At 32.5% G+C, this 17,971-nt stretch overlaps 1 protein-coding gene and 1 non-coding gene across 5 annotated transcripts in view; both read right to left on the bottom strand.

Annotated features, from left to right (window-relative positions):
• Window positions 1-5,175, bottom strand: part of LOC132045729 (dynamin-related protein 3A-like) — a 31,791-nt gene extending 26,616 nt beyond the window's left edge. For 2 of the 4 annotated variants that reach the window (XM_059436305.1, XM_059436306.1), the window contains exon 1: window positions 4,660-5,175. In XM_059436305.1, coding sequence (XP_059292288.1) covers window positions 4,660-5,043 — 384 coding nt within the window. In that variant the 5' untranslated portion in view covers window positions 5,044-5,175. Of the gene's footprint in view, window positions 1-2,097; window positions 2,551-4,659 lie in introns of those variants that run through there. The other 2 variants (XM_059436303.1, XM_059436304.1) reach the window with 2 other exon arrangements.
• An 11,967-nt stretch (window positions 5,176-17,142) lies between these two features.
• Window positions 17,143-17,214, bottom strand: TRNAK-UUU (transfer RNA lysine (anticodon UUU)). The gene has a single exon. It is a non-coding gene; the product is annotated as a tRNA-Lys (tRNA).
• Between the last annotated feature and the right edge of the window lie 757 nt (window positions 17,215-17,971).

Here is a 17,971-nt window from a genome sequence, read left to right as displayed (position 1 = left end):
TCCATCGCATTTCTTGTCAATAGCGAATAATATCTGATACTAATGAACAATTAAGCTCAAAGAAAAACCAAAAGATGAAATGTTGGTGCCATTCATCTTATTTTACTTATTTGCTTCTCTTCTTTATTTTATATGGACTTATATCTTCTCTTATAGCTATCAATCGTGTATCTCATTGTCATTATTATCAAAAACACTTTAAAGTCCGGTCATAGAATATTGGGTGTACTATTAGATAACCATATCTCTGTGTAGCTTGTTTATGATATAGCTTTTGCTTTCCTTTCATCAGGCTATTAAGATGTTTTAGTTCACCAGGTTGTCTCTTGCCTGCCCATGGATTCAGCAGCAGTTCGAAAGGTTGTCCTATTTGGGAATCTCCGGATCTATGTTTTTCCCATATTAGTGGAAGTACTTTACCTTATCAAAAAGAAGTACAAAAGGAAACAACATTGTGTGTCCTCCCAAGGGACAGCTTAGTTACCCAGAAGTCCATAATTCAAGCCACAAGTCAGAGTTTGAATTAGGAAGCTACTGTCCAGTTTAATCTTCCTATTTCCTACTAACTATGAAGAATGAAAAAAACAACTAAACAGAAAATGCTACCATCTATCGTAGAAAAAAAAAAAAAAAAAAAAAAAGAAACAAACTGCATTTCCAAGAGGATTAAATTTCTAATTGCATCAAACATAGCATGTAACCCCGAAAAGCAAAGTAACAGAACATAGCAGTTGCGAAGAAAAACAAAGGGAAAAAAAGCCAAAATAGAATCCAAGAACAGCCACAGGGCTGCGATTCAGTGATCAGAATGTTCGCATAGGGCGCACATTATGAGTTCCGTCCCACCCACTACAAAAGGCACACTCCCCTGAGTTCGGAACCTGTGAGCCAGCTTTGATGGGTGGAGCTAGAAGCTCGAGTACAGATTCAGCCGAAACCAGTAGCTTTTACTCAAACTATGTATTTGTGTTACCAACTTCATCAAATATGTATAAATATTAAATTTAAAACTCAGTTATCACCACTTGAAGTAGTCATTCTAAAATCTAGAACCCATAAAGTTAAAATCCTGGTTCCACCTGTTGGCCAGCTAATTCATACTCCATCGGTCCCAATTTATGTTTCACTCTTCCCTTTTTAGTCCGTACCAAATAGAATGACACAAATTCTATTTTTTATAGTAACAATTTTATCTTTAAAATACTCATTTTACCCTTAATGAGATGATTTATAGTCACACAATTATCTATGGCTAATCTTAGATTCCAAGATAGCGGTAAGGTCTGCATACATTCTACCTCCTCAAACCCCACTTGTGGGATTTCACAGGGTATGTTGTTGTAATTTCCAAAATTCTTACTCCCTCCGTCCCAATTTAAATATGTTACTTTCCTTTTTGGTCTATTCCAAAAAAAGTGTCTCTTTCTATATTTAGTAAGTTGACAAGTCAAACATCCTACATAGCAAGTTTAAAACCATAATGATTCAATAGACACTTAGGACATTACACACATCTTTAATTTAGGACCACAAGATCCAAATGTCTCCTTTTATTTCTTAAATTGAGACTGAGGGAGCACTTTAAATCTTAAACTTTGTGCCCAGTCAAACACCGAGTGAGTAATTCCACTTCATGGGAGATGGAGAAGTGGGAGAGGGTATAGGCAGGGGCAGAGCCAAGTAGGCCTAAAGGGTTTCATAACCCCCTTCGACGGAAAATTATCATATTTATCTATCGTTAAAATTATTTTTATGTATATATAGTAGGTGTTGAACCCCCTTTGACTTCTTCATGTGTTTACCTTTTGAACCCCTTCAGTGAAAATCCTGACTCCGCCAGTGGGTATAGGGGTGAAGATTCATGGGTCCAAGAAAGATATGTAGAATGACCAAAATGCCCTTTAATAGTTAACTTAAAATGGCCATTAAACTCATGAAAAGTTGAAATTAAAGAGTTATCAAAAAAAAAAAAAGACAATATTTACAGACTAAAAGAGAAAGTAAGACAAACCAATTTTGAAAAGGAGGGCGTACTTAATTTCTTAAACTTCATGTACAGTCAACCACATTTACATTAAACAAAAAAAAAGCACTGACCAGAATTTCAAGGCGAATAGCTGAAAATTCATAGAATCGTTTCTCAGGTAAATGACCAAACTCGCCCCATTCAAGACAATCATCATTATTATCACCAATTCCTTTAGGGCATTTCTCAAGTTGAAGTAATAACGGTCTACGAGTACAAATATCACTGCCACGTGGAAGGAAATCACGTCCAACTAAAGCTTCAAGCACGCTCGATTTCCCACTACTTTGACTACCAATAACCACCACTTGTGGTAACCGGAGATCGGTAAGACGATGATCGTCGATGTCATTACTGAGTGATGAGAAGATATCTTGAAGTTTATTGATTATTGGAATCACTGATGAACCAATGAACAATGACGGAACGTCGTCGTTTGATTTCTTGCCCATTGGTTTGGTGCAATTTTGCTAGCACTGTGAGAGATGAAGAATGGAGGACTATGGAGAAGTGGAGTTCTTAAAGTGGGTTGAAGATTCTTGGAAAGAAAAGCTTTGTGTTTTTTTTTTTTTTTTCCCCTTGGAAATTTGAAAAGTTTTAGTACTAAAACGTTACGTTTTGCATGCTTAAGAGGGAAGGAAAGGTCCAAAATAGTCCTATAAGTTTGGACTTCAACTTAAAATACTCATTTTTTTTTTCAGGTGAAGCACTAATAGTCCTTCATCAATCCAATTAGAGCACATTTAGTGCTAGGTAACTTATTCGATCTATGAGGGTGTTTGTTGACTTATTTTTGTATTTTTCTTGCTTAAAAGTAATTGGTTTTAAGCATTTTTTATATTTGTCAAATATTATAAAATTTAGAAAAGAGCTTAAAAGCCAATAAACACTTAAAAGAAGTCAATTCAATCACTCTCTAAAATTAATTGTATACGTCCTGGGTACACTGTGTTATTTTATTTCTATTATTTTGATGATAAAGTTCAACGCAACAAATATAATTAAAGTAATGTTCGAGCAACTTCAATTTTATAATTCTTGTAATGTAATATATCAAATATTCTCTTTACAATTTTCTCGTTTTATTTTTTATTTTTCAACAAACTATAATTTACATGTAAATATGAATAATCTAAGTTATGACTGCAAATACTTCACGTCTAAAAAAAATTGCCTTATTTTTAAAAAAGCGAGCCTCCTTTTTACAGCTACATACATATCAAGAAGTTATATATTAATGAGTAAATTAGCATTTTGTAGAAAATGTGTAGAAATACGATTGACATATTGTCCTTAGGATGTATAGTTGATCATTATCAATTTCATGTAAAGCTGCAAGATATTACTAATTTTTTTTTATATAGAAATGCTTAATAATTACTGATACCAGTTAATTGATATACAAATCATTGCTGCATGTACTTGTACTTTTTGTTTGATTAAAATATGGCTACTTTCATATGTAAAATTTAAAAACATGAACTATGTAAATATAACCACAATACTTAATACAACACTGAAATCGTAGAGAAAGTACGATTGATATTTTGATACTTCATGAAAAGAATAAAAACCTAAATGAGCAAAAGTCACATTATCAGTGAACAACGAATATGTTCCACAGTCAAACCTAAACTTATTTATGATACTATATGACCCATGCCCGTTTTGAACACAGAATTATGCCAACCATCGTCGTTCAAAAGAGGCCTGATCATGAGAAAAAAAATTCATACTTGTTTTAATTATTCAGTAGGATTACCCCCAAATTAAAAAAATAGCAATACGATCCAGCTGACTAAATATTAACATAAATACGAGTCATATCATAAATAGTCAATTGTGGAACAAAATTGTAAAATTACATTCCTAAGCTTGCTTCCATGAAAATGAGGAATAAATAAACATTTGATTGTGCGCGTTCATGTTGGCGGTCCACTAATACAAAAGGATGCTACAATTGAATGAAGTCCTAGCACATTCTTTCAATAGAGACTAATCAAAATATTAAATGAGAATTATTCACTTTTTTTCAAAATATTTTTTCACTTTTTTTTTTTTATGACATGAGAACCCGCAGTCACTACCCTTTAGGTGCGCACAGGGTAAACCCAAATTTTTTTAATTTTTTTACTTTATGGTGTTTGGCCATAAAAATTCCAAATACAACTTCAAGTTGTATTTGGAATTTGAAAAATAACAAAAACTTGCTCTTCACTTTTTTTATTTTTTTCACTTTGAATACATTCAAACAATCAAATATTCTTTGCAGAAACTATAACCAAACATAACTCCATCTTCAATTCCAACTCTAAAATACCAAATAAAATGACAAATATTTGATTTTCATGGCCAAACGCCTACTTAGTTCGAAAGGAATATGGTCATATTTTAATAGTTTTCGCAACTTGTAAAATTTTTATACCTATAACAGAAAATACAACTTAATATCTTCAAATTACATATCCAAATATGATTTCAAACCATGATTTTAAACCATATCCAAACGGCTTCTAAGACAAACCAATTGAAAAGGAGGGCATACTTAATTGCTTAAACTTCATGTTAAGGTCAAAGACATTCACATAAATTGAAACACAAGTAGTGATTTCCAGTTTAGAAAAAAAACTGACCAGAATTTCCCGGCGAATAGCTGAAAAATCATAGAATCGTTTCGCAGGTAAATGACCAGCCAAATGACCAAACTCTCCCCATTCATCATTATTATCACCAATTCCTTTAGGGCATTTCTCAAGTTGAAGTATTAAAGGCCTACGAGTACAAATATCACTGCCACGTGGCAGGAAATCACGACCAACTAAAGCTTCAAGCACACTCGATTTCCCACTACTTTGACTACCAATAACCACCACTTGGGGTAACCGGAAATCGGTAAGATGATGATCGTCGATGTCATTACTGAGTGATGAGAAGATATCTTGAAGTTTATTGATTATTGGAATTACTGATGAACCAATGAACAATGACGGAACGTCGTCGTTTGATTTGTTGCCCATTGGTTTGGTGCAATTTTGCTAGCACTGTGAGAGATGAAGAATGGAGGACTATGGAGAAACTGGAGTTCTTAAGGGGGTTGAAGATTCTTGGAAAGAAAAGCTTTTTCTTTGTTTTTTTTCTTGGAAATTTGAAAAGTTACCTTTGGCATGCTTAAGGGAGGAGGAAAGGTCCAAATTAGTCCTATAAGTTTGGACTTCAACTCAAAATAAACCTTTTTTGTTTAGGTGAAGCATTAATAGTCCTTCATCTATCCAATTGGAGAACATTTAGTGCTAGGTAACTTATTCCATCTAAGAGGGTGTTTGGATTGGTTTATGGCTTTTGACTTATTGCTTATTTTTGTATTATTCTTGCCTAAGAGTAACTGTTTTTAAGCATTTTTTATCTTTGTCAAACACTATAAAATTTAGAAACAAGCTTAAAGCCAATAAACACTTAAAAGAAGTCAATCCAAACGCCCTCTAAAACTAGTTGTATACGTCCTGACTGGTACATTATGTGTTATTTTATTTCTATTATTTCGATGATAAAATTCAGTGCACCAAATAAAGTAATGGTTGAAGTTCGAACAACTTCAATTTTATAATTCTTGTAATGTAATATATCAAATATTCTCTTTACAATTTTCTCGTATTATTTTTTATTTTTCAACAAACTATAATTTATATGTGAATATGAATAATCTCAGTTATGATTGCAAATACTTCACGTTTAAAAAATTTTGCCTTATTTTTAAGAAACTGGAGCCTCCTTTTTACAGCTAAATACATATCAAGAAGTTATATATTAATGAGTAAATTAGCATTTTGTAGTAAATGTGTAGAAATACGATTGACATATTGTCCTTAGTATGTATAGTTGATCATTATCAATTTCATGTAAAGCTGCAAGATATTACTAATTTTTTTTTATATAGAAATGCTTAATAATTACTGATACCAGTTAATTGATACATAAATCATAGCTGCATGTACTTGTACTTTTTGTTTGATTAAAATATGGCTACTATCGTATCTAAAATTTAAAAACATGAACTATGTAAATATAACCACAGTACTGAATACAACACTGAAATCGTAGAAAAGTACGATTGATATTTTGATACTTCATGAAAAGAATAAAAACGTAAATGAGCAAAAGTCACATTATCAGTGGACAACTTATATGTTCCACAGTCAAACCTAAACTTATTTATGATACTAGATTACCCATGCCCGTTCTGAACACAGAATTATCCCAACCATCGTCGTTCAAAAGAGGCATGATCATGCGAAAAAAATTTCATACTTGTTTTAGTTATTTAGTAGGATTACCCCCAAATAAAAAAAATAGCAATACGATCAAGCTAGCTAAATATTAACATAAATACGAGTCATATCATATATAGTCGATTGTGGAACAAAATTGTACAATTACATTCCTGTTTTTTTATGAAGATTGTACAATTATATTCCTAAGCTTGCTTCCATGAAGATGAGGAATAAATAAACATTTGACTGTTCCGTTAAAGTTAGCGGTCCACTAATACAAAAGGATGCTACAATTGAATGGGGTCCTAGCTGTAAAAGTGTCAAAATTCTTTCAATAAAAGACTAATCAAAATATTAGGGCCCGTTTGTCCACGAGAATTATTCACTTTTTTTATTTTATGGCGTTTGGCCATAAAAATTTCAAAAATAACTTAAAGTTGTATTTGAAATTTAGAAAACAACCAAAACTTGTTCTTCACTTTTTTCATTTTTTTTTTTCACTTTTTTCACTTTCAATACATTCAGGTACCGTTTGGCCATAAAAATTACGGAAAAGGGCCAAAATTACCCCTGAACTTTGAAAAATAGTTCATCCATACCCTTCGTTATCTTTAGGGCCAATTATCACTTACACGTTATACTTATGGGATCAATTATACCTACATCTAGCTGTTGCCACATGGCATCATCAAGTACTTCAAAATTATTTTACCCTCAAATAATTTTTTACTCACTAAAATAACTCAATCCGACCCAAATTTTTTTTCAGCAAAAATAATACGGATAATTTTTCCAAAAAAAATATAAAAATAATTAAGTATTATTTTTCTTTAAAAAATAAATTCGGGTCGGATTGAGTTATTTTAGTGAGTAAAAAATTATTTGAGGATAAAATAATTTTGAAGGGCTGGATGATGCCACGTGGCAACTTGCATTAGACAGTATAATTGACCCCATAGTATAACTGTAAGGGTATAATTGGCCCTAAAGTATAACGAAGGGTATGGATGAACTATTTTTCAAAGTTCAAGGGTAATTTTGGCGCGTTTGGCCTTAAATATTACGAATACAACTTGAAGTTGTATTCCGGAATACCAAAAACTCAAAAAACTTATTTTTAAAAAAAAAATCACTTTTTTCACTTTTTTACAAATACATTTCACCAAAAACTACAATTTCAAAAACTATAGCCAAACACAACTCCAACTCCAACTCCAACTTCAAAAATTCCAAAAAAAGTGAATTTGTTTTTGATATCTATGGCCAAACGCCTACTCAAACAACCAAATATTCTTTGCAGAAACTATAACCAAGCACAACTCCATCTTCAACTCCAATTCTAAAATACCAAATAAAATGAAAATATTTGATTTTCATGGCCAAACACCTACTTAGTTCGAAAGGAATATGGTCATGTTTTGATAGTTTTCGCAACTTGTGTGGTTTTTATGTCTATAAGAGAAAATACAACTTAAGATATTCAAATTACATATCCAAACATGGTTTCAAGCCATGATTTCAAACCACGTCCAAACGGCTCCTAAGACAAACCAATTGAAAAGGAGGGCGTACTTAATTGCTTAAACTTCATGTTACGTTAAACACATTCACATAAATTGGAACATGAGTAGTGATTTCCAATTTATATGAATGTGTTTGGCAAAGAGGGTGTTTGGATTGCTTTTTAAAAGTAGCTTATAAGCTAAAAGTCATAAGTTGGTAAATGTAACCGCTTTAAGCACTTTTTATCTTTGTCAAACACTACAAAATTTGAAAAAGAACTTAAAAGTCAATAAACACTTAAAATAAGTCAATCCAAACACCCTCTAAAACTAATTGTATACATCCTGACTGGTGCATTATGTGTTATTTAATTTCTATTATTTTGATGATAAAATTCAGCGCAACAAATATAATTAAAATGATGTTCGAACAACTTCAATTTTATAATTCTTGTAATGTAATATATTAATTATTCTATGTACAATATTCTCGTTTTCACAACTTGTGTGATTTTTATGTCTATAAGAGAAAATACAACTTAAGATATTCAAATTACATATCCAAACATGGTTTCAAACCACGTCCAAACGGCTCCTAAGACAAACCAATTGAAAAGGAGGGCGTACTTAATTGCTTAAACTTCATGTTACGTTAAACACATTCACATAAATTGGAACACGGGTAGTGATTTCCAATTTATATGAATGTGTTTGGCAAAGGGGGTGTTTGGATTGCTTTTTAAAAGTAGCTTATAAGCTAAAAGCTAAAAGTCATAAGTTGGTAAATGTAACTGCTTTAAGCACTTTTTATCTTTGTCAAACACTACAAAATTTGGAAATGAACTTAAAAGCCAATAAACACTTAAAATAAGTCAATCCAAACACCCTCTAAAACTAATTGTATACATCCTGACTGGTGCATTATGTGTTATTTAATTTCTATTATTTTGATGATAAAATTCGTATGAACAAATATAATTAAAATGATGTTCGAACAACTTCAATTTTATAATTCTTGTAATGTAATATATTAATTATTCTATGTACAATATTCTCGTTTTATTTTTTATTTTCAACAAACGATAATTTACATGTGAATATGAATAATCTCAGTTATGAGTGCAAATAATTCACGTCTAAAAAAATTTGCCTTATTTTTAAGAAACTTGAGTCTCCTTTTTACAGCTACATACATATTAAGAAGTTATATATTAATGAATAAATTACTAGCATTTCGTAGAAAATGTGTAGAAATATGATTGACATATTGTCCTTAGGATGTATAGTTTATCATTATCAATTTCATGTAGACAGCTGCAGGATAGTACTAATTTTTGTTTATATATAAATGCTTAATAATTACTCATACCAGTTAATTGATATATAAATCATAGTTGCATGTACATGTACTTTTTGTTTGATTAAAATGTAGCTAGTTTCGTATGTAAAATTTAAAAACATGAACTATGTAATTATAACCGCATTACTGAATACAACACTGAAATCGTGGAGAAAGTACGATTTATATTTTGATACTTCATGAGAAAGAATAAAAACGTAAAGGAGCAAAAGTCACGTTATCAATGAACAACGAATATGTTCCACGGTCAATCCTAAACTTATTTATGATACTAGATGACCCATGCCCGTTCTGAACACGGAATTATGACAAACATCGTCGTTCAAAAGAGGTCTGATCATGAGAAAAATATTTCATTTGTTTTAATTATTTAGTAGGATTATGCCCAAATAAAATAAAAATAGCAATACGATCAAGCTGACTAAATATTGACATAAATACGAGTCATATCATATATATTCAATTGTGGAACAAAATTGTACAATTACATTCCTAAGCTTACTTCCATGAAAATGAGGAAGAAATAAACATTTGATTATTCGCGCTCAATGTTGGGGGTCCACTAATACAAAAGGATGCTACCATTGAATGAAGGCCTAGCTGTAAAAGTGTCAAAATTCTTTCAATAAAGACTAATCAAAATACTTGGTTCGAAAGGAACATGATCATGACAAAACTCTTTCAAGAAAGACGAATCAAAATACTTAGTTCGAAAGGAATGTGGTCCTGACTTGGTGGGAGTCAATTCTCTCTCCTATATAAGAAGGGACTGTGGTACAGCTGAAGCAGACAGCTTGTTGCGGAAGATACTTTCGAAAATTCACATTTATATGCTTTAAAGGCATTGTACCTATAGCCTTATCACATGTACATGAGTGTATAAATTGTGAACAGGCTGGGGGCCACTGCAATTTGAATGCGACGCGCTGCATTTGCAGCTCTTGAAATTCCTGCTATCTTTCAATGTGAGTCCCACATTTGTAACTCTTTGTTTGTGACTGTTGGCTTCTTTACCTTCTTGTTTTTTTATTTATTTATAAAGTAGCACTCCTACTATTTTTGTATCTGTTTTTCAAATTAGCTGTAAAATGTTGTAATTAAGCATATATGCTTGGAAATGTTTTTCCTCTTGACTTTCGTTAATTAAACTTGGTCTTCCATGCTTTGAACTTAAGCATAAAACATTAGAATTTCTTACCTAAATCACTTAACCAGTACTGCTAAAAAAAATTAAATTTATGAATCCATATTGAGCCCGTGCTGATTCTTCTGACTAGTCTGAGATAAGTACGTCAAACAATGTTTTTCTACCGAAATAACAACTAAGAAAATGTCAGTGCATCATACAGTTTACAAAGCTCACAGTGTAACAATTCGCTATATTTGCCTATGGAAATGCATCAACTAAAAAGGACGACAACAACAACATACCCAGTGTAATTCTACAAGACTAAAGTAAAGCTCTGATGCATTATTTACCCAATAGCCAGTACCTCAAAATCTTATAATTTGGCCCTAAAAAAGTAAAGTGCCAACTAATTAAAAGGCAATATCTCTAAAGAAAAGGCAAACAACCAAGAACTACAGCAAAGACTTTTGCCAATGGCTTACACAAGCAGCAAGCTCAAGTTTAATGTAAGGAAAATAAAGGTCCTGAGGAACCAATCAGAATATCACAGTTTATTATACAAAGTCCAAGATAAAATGCACAATACGAATGGATAATACAGTTATTATTGATTGACATAAAACCAACCTTAAAGAAACTACAACAACATACCCAGTATATTCCAACAAGTGGAGTTTGGGGAGGGTGGGTATGCGCAGACCTTACCCTTACTTTTGTGGGGTAGAGAGGTTTCCGATAGACCCTCCGCTCAATAAAATCGTTTTTCAGACGTTGTCGTACAAAATAAAGATCAAGACTAGAACCATTCAGGAAAATATTTGAAAGACTCAGTCGAATAGCCTTGGACAGGTTTTGTCAAAGGCAAGAAATACTGAAACAAAATTCTAATACAACCAAACAATGTTCTAAATCAACATAGTCGAAAAGTATTGTAGTAAAAAAAATTCAAGAGTATCAATGATCTATTTGTACTTTTAGAATCACATGGATATAAATCTAAGTGTTACTTTAGTACTTATAGACAAGACTTAAAGTTCACGCAACAGAAATAGGCTACTAATGGTCTACAATAAACATCATGGAGAATTATGTTTATAGATCCAGAGTGAGCTACCATCAAGATTACACTGACTCGAATAAATATGTTAAGATTGAGGGATAGCTCTTCTCCTCTTAGCAAGGAAAGAGTTTTTAACATCTCAAAATAAAATACTTGACAGACCAATAGCAAAGATTCAACACGTTACGATTAAAAAAGAACTGTCCAAACAGTTCTAACCGTCGCCCACAATTACAACTTCTATAAAAAAAAGTAAGAAATACCATTCAAGAGTATAAAACATTCATTTACCCAAATGAGAGAAAAAACAGTTTTTCATTCTTTACCTCTTAAACTCTTTTAAAACATACTAAAGCAGGCTTCTAAAGGTTTGGATTGTCAAATTAAAACTAGGTTTTGCAGATCATAAATCATTTGAGGATTTTTTTTTTTTTTTAAATGTAGGTAAGTGATGAGAAGTGCGGTGTGCAAAAGGTGAATTAAATCTACTGTAAGACCCAAGCAAAACTTCCTAAATACGATTCCTATAATGAGATGGAATCACGGTTTCAAGACTTCCGTTCAAAACTGAATCAGAAAACTTTCCCAGCGCAACTATTGACGACAAACAATGAGCAAGCAGAGTGAAGCAAAATACCACTGTAACATTTCTTAATGGGACTGAACTCAAAAACTTCGCAAAATTGAAGCACATACACTCACAGGAAATTTCCTTCAAACTGTAGTCAAAACATAATTTAAATGGTCTAGTTATTAATCTGCATTTTTCTTCAAATGACATAAATTTCCACTACATGAATAATTATGTAACCAACCAAACAGGTAGAACACATATTTAAGAATCAACAGTGTGCATGGATTAAAGAATCATAAAGAGCAGACTATTGGCTAAAGCACACGAAAGTCCTATTGTGAAAATATAAGTGAAGAGACCATGATGAAACTCAGACCAAGTCATTTCAACAGACAAAGATAATGCCTCGGCTTCAACAACACACATATTCCCATGACCCAGCTAAAACAAAGTTTCATATGTGCCAAAGAAAAGGAATTGGAGTTTTCACTTGAAGCGTGAATAGAACAATCTAAGAGACATAGAATCCGAACTCGAGCGTGTTTCTGAAATTACGAACACAACAACAGCGTAATCAGGCCACTAAACCTATAAACACTCAAAACTTGAAAGCTCTTGGAAGAGGTTTAACTCAGAATTGCTGAGAATCAAAGTAAAACCTGTAATTTTACCTTCTAAAGAGATTTGCTTGGGGGAACACTAAATGAAAAAGAAAAAAAGGAAGAAATAACAAAGGTGACATATCATCATCTTTTCCTTAGCGTACGATTATGTGACATTGAAATGTGACATTGAAAAGGGCAGGGTAAATATCTCAAAAGGTCATTGAACTTTAAGAAACTTTGTAATAAAGTCATTAAACTCTACTATATATTAACAAAATCACTCAATTTAGGCCTATTATCTCATAAAATCACTCAACTATATATTTCATTAAAAAAATCTGACATGACAATATTAATTAATTATTTTGTGTCATGTAGACCTGAGCCTCACAATAAAAAATAAAATAAATCTATATCTTTATATCCACACCCACTCACCAACCCTTCATCCAAATCCACAATAAAATAAAATAAATCTATATCTTTAGATGGGCGAATTCATAATTTAAAATCGTAAATTATAAAATGAGAAAGTGAATTTTGAAAAATATAAATATGTATTTATTAAACTTGTTTTTTCACAAACATATAAATCAACGTTCAAAGCATTGGATTTTATCGAACCTGCAAGTCCTTGATTAAATTCGACTGTGTCTATGAGTCAACAATTTTTATAATCAGTGGGGCTAATAACTCTTTGTTTTAGATGAAAAAACAACTTATTTTGATTAAATACATTGCATGTATTCCCAATACTTCAAAGCCATATTGTCACTATTTTGCATCCTCCCCTCTTAGTTTTTGACGGACTAGCTATGTGCAATTTTAAGTTGTTCTTTTTTTTTTTCCCTCTCTTTTCGTGTTTATCGGTTTCACTATTAACGAATTTTATTGGTGTTAAAATTAATGTAGATTAATTATGAAGCTCTCACCATCAACACCTATATACATATTTGTTCAATTTTGTACTGACATTATGTCTTAGTTACACGGATGATTTGCTGTACCATAAGATAGATTATTGTTGTGCCCTTACGAACTTCAAGCACTAAAATAGTTTAAAATTGTTTTAATTTCAATGAATCAACTGTGATTAGTGCTCTTCTTTTTTATTTAAAAATTGTTATGTGTTGCTTAAATAATTTAGCATTTGAGTCGATGCTTTCACATGGAACTTTTGAAACCCACAAGAAGTTCTCCTTTTTCATAATCTTTTTTTACACCATGCTGCACTTAATTAGATACTTGTCAAAACAAATAAAGTATCTTTTATTTGTGTGTGTGTGTGAGAGAGAGAGATCAAAGTGATGTTTTTCACTTATACTTCTCACAATATAAACTAAGTGAACTTTTTAACATTCTTAATTATCTTATGTGAAAACTTTACAGTTTATGGTACTTTTCTTTACAGTTTTTCGTATAAATACTTAATTTCAATATTTTATAATATTCATTGTCTATTATTGTGGAAAAATGGTTTTTGGATGAAGGGTTAGTGAGTAGGTGTGGGTATAAAGATATGAATTTATTTTATTTTATTGTGAGACCCACGTCTACATGGCACAAAATAATTAATTAATATTGTCATGTCAAATTTTTTTAATGACATATGTAGTTGAGTGATTTTATGAGATAATAGGCCAAAGTTGAGTGATTTTATTGATATGTAGCGAAAGTTGATGAACACTACGTAATTTCTCAAAAAAAATTCATAGCCTTTTGAGATATTTACCCGAAAAGGGCATTACTATGCGAATCAGAAAGAGAACAATAACGGAATAGCATAGTTACCTAGTAAACTCAATAAGTAAATTCAAGGACTAGCAATTTCTTTCTTGATAGAATAATGAATGCTAGCCATTAGTGAACATACTTCGTTCTTGTTCTCTGCACTTTTTTATGACAATATTATTCACTTGGAAACCCAGAGAGGGGGAAAAAAAATCTTGTTATTTAATGTCAACATCCAAACAAATGATGCAAATAATTAGGGCCTTTCACCAATCCTTTTACAATAGACATATATATAAACTAAATACATGTCCAACTTGCATCATACCTGCTGCGTTCAATAAGGAACCTAGTACTTCAGCACTTTCAAACCGTTGAAAGAATGCCCTAAAAGTTGGTGTTCTTTTAAAAACAACAACAAACTAAGTATAATCATGAGTGGAGTGGGAAGAGAGTAGGATGTCTACCTGGGCATCTACTATCTTTGTGGGGTAGGGAGCTTGTTTCTGATAGACCCATGGCTCAAAATAAAAAAGGCAGTCCCCATTGAACAAATGAACCTCAACACTATTGAACCAATTGAACTAAAGAAATCTTGGATCAAGAAAAAGGCACACAAACTCAGGAGTGAAAAATAACGCTGCTTCAAAAAAACAAGAACCTAAAATCCTCTCTGCTTTATGATCCAACGACTTCAGGCACAAAAATCAAAACAACCGGAAAGATACCATACCTAATTTCTATCCATCATCAACATGAAACTAGTAAAACAAAAGAACAAGAAACATCGAGCCTTTTGTTCTTTTCTAATCAGACGATAATAACCAAACCAACAACAAATTTATAGCATTAAACTTGGCTCAAGGGGTTTTCAAGCTCGACCAAAAACCACAAAAAGTATGCCTCTATATATTTGGCAAGCAGAGAAATCAGTAAAACAGTTAAAAAGAAACCAATTCTACAATCAATTACTGAGAATGGATAAAGTGTTGCCTTCAGAAATCATCATATTAATGAGATTATTCAATAATCACAATCATCCACCCCCTTTTATTTTCAATCAAAGGTACCAACAGACATTTGCTCAGTTCAGTTTATACAAGCAGACAGGGGCGGATCTAGGGGGCGGGACGGTGTTCACCTGTACCCCTCGGCAAAAAATTACACTGAACGTATAAGGTAATTCTTTTCTATTTTATGTACATATAGACATTTTGAATCCCCTGAATACAAGACTAGAGGTTTGTCTGCAAGCTGGAAGAAAAACAAGCAAAATGAAACATAGGCAGTAAATCCATGATGGGGCAAAATCTGGCGTTCCACAACTGCAATTAATAGTTACAACTGAAGAAACTCACCTAGATAAGAAGGAAAATCTAAAAACAAGAACTTACCGCATTCACGGCACAACTGAATTCAAAGCTTTATACGATATTCCATTGCTGGAATTCAATGTTTTCTTCAACAAAATTTCCTACTTTAGTTTCACTAACTGTATAAACGAGAGTTGTGATAAAGCAAAAAAAATAAGGGACTACTTTGTCTAAAGCAAAAAATAAGGGACACTTTTAATCCTTTTCTCAATGAAAGAGAAGTCCAGTTTTTGTGCGCTGTCGTTCTTGAAGGATGAAAAACAATTTTTTTTCACCAGCTGAAAGATGAAAACGATGTATTGGGACAGCTGAAAGATGAAAATGATGAGAAAACGATGTATTGGCACCAGCTGAAAGATGAAAACGATGTATTGGGGGAAGTCACGTGCTTGATAAGTTAACAAAAGGATGTTTATTGCAATTTTTGGGATAGTTAAAGGATGAATGTACCCTGAGTTTGAGTTATAGTTCAGTTTAGACCAAAACTCTTCTCTACTTATACTAGGTGTGGGTGGCCCGTGCCAATTTTGTGAAAGATGGTCATTTTTTTTATTTTTATGTATTCTTTGGGAGAGCACATGTATGATGTAACATTGAAGGTACAGAAATGCTCAGTGCAAATGTGAGCGATGTCTTCTGTCTTTGTTTACTCATTGACCTGTGATTTGGCAATTTCCAAAGAATAGGTCTTCTTAGTGTTGCTCTAGTTCTTTGGATGTAGTGCGGCTCTCTAGCTACTTTACTTTGTCCTCGTTGACAAGGAGATGCAGCTTGTCATGGTGGAATGCAACTCGGATCTCGTCATACATATAATTCACATCATGTCATCGTGGTTAGTGAAAAGGCGCAGGCCCGTTTGCCTTTTTATATGATCTGGTATCAACCTGTTAATGAGGTCTGGAGAGGCACCAGACAACTGAAACAACAAAATATAGTTGGATCTGCGTAAATTCTAATTTGAAATGAAGGACGTTAACAATGTTAAGAAAGAGAAATTAATATTCATGCATTAATGAGCCTCAAAAACATATCATTGAGATTAGTTGCCATGGAAATCAACCATCTGATGTCTCACCATTCAATTTGGGCATTTCAGAAAACAACTCCCTAACTTGGATGTAAAAATAAAGTCCTTTGCATATCCAGAAGATGTAAAGAAAATGCTAAAGGCTGATGTCCTTCAAATTAAATAGCCTGTAGTCAAAATAAACTGAAAGCAAAGCAGTTTTAACTTGCTGAAACCAAATAATCTTCCGCGGAAGTGAAAACTAAAACAAAATATTAAGCAATTAATCTCTCTTAAAGTTTTGTCAATAACAATTTTGTTGAGAAGATGGCAAGGCAAAGCCAATTTACACCGATTAACGTACTTGTGTCCGACACCCTCAGTGGGTTTGTCAATATCAGCACCTTAAAAATAAAAGAGGCGACGTAGGAAGGGTCGGACGCGAGGGTACCCATTGTCGTAGCGCTTACCGTATTTTACATGGCGATTTGCTTTGAAGCGAAAACAACGCCGTGTGTGGGTATCGAACCCACGACCACGTGGTTAAAAGCCACACGCTCTACCACTGAGCTAAGACGGCGTCAACATCAGCACCTTATTGTTCAAAAAAAAAAAAAAAAAAAGAAAAAAAAAAGAGTTGAGAATCAGTATTGTCAAGGCGACAAGTTTTAAAAAACGCTCCAAGCCTATTAGGACTTTAAGTGCAAAAGAGCAATTAAAGTGTGGGCTAAAAAATTTACATAACATGTCAACTAAACAATTCGATAGAGGAAGTTTTTCAAAACCAACAAGGCACATAGAAAATCACAAAGAGTGAATAAAAAGATTTGAACATTTAACTGGCAAAAGTATTAACACTATCCTAAAGTCCCCCGATTTGAAACCCCAAGTCAAAATCTCATAACTCTACTGAGTACACTCGCAGGTTCAATTTATAGTGACAAAATAGACAGCAAAACTAACTTGGGCATTTAATTATAAGTGATGTTGTAGTTTTAAAATTGAAGGGAGGTGATTCAAGTTTTAATTATTGAGTAGAGATGACAAAATTTGATTAGTGATTAAAGGGCTTTGAGTTTGCTCAATAGTTTCATTTTTGACACTTTGGCCCTTAGTTTTATTTTTAATATTTTGTCCTTAAGTTTTATTTTTAACATTTTGACTCTAAACTTTACTTTTAACACTTTGCCTCAAAGTTTTATTTTTAACACTTTCATCCAACCACTATAAACCCTAAAATACCAAAATCGGGGAAAAAATCCTTTTCAGCGCCGTTTTCTCCATTTTTGTTCTTCCCATCTCTTCGTCTTCTCTTCTTCATGCTGCTCTCTTCTTTT

The sequence above is a fragment of the Lycium ferocissimum genome, unplaced genomic scaffold (genome assembly GCF_029784015.1).
Source record: "Lycium ferocissimum isolate CSIRO_LF1 unplaced genomic scaffold, AGI_CSIRO_Lferr_CH_V1 ctg78, whole genome shotgun sequence".
NCBI classification, from domain to species: Eukaryota; Viridiplantae; Streptophyta; class Magnoliopsida; order Solanales; family Solanaceae; genus Lycium; species Lycium ferocissimum.
Note: the sequence above shows the minus strand (reverse complement) of the source record. Positions and strands in the feature narration are given on the sequence as shown.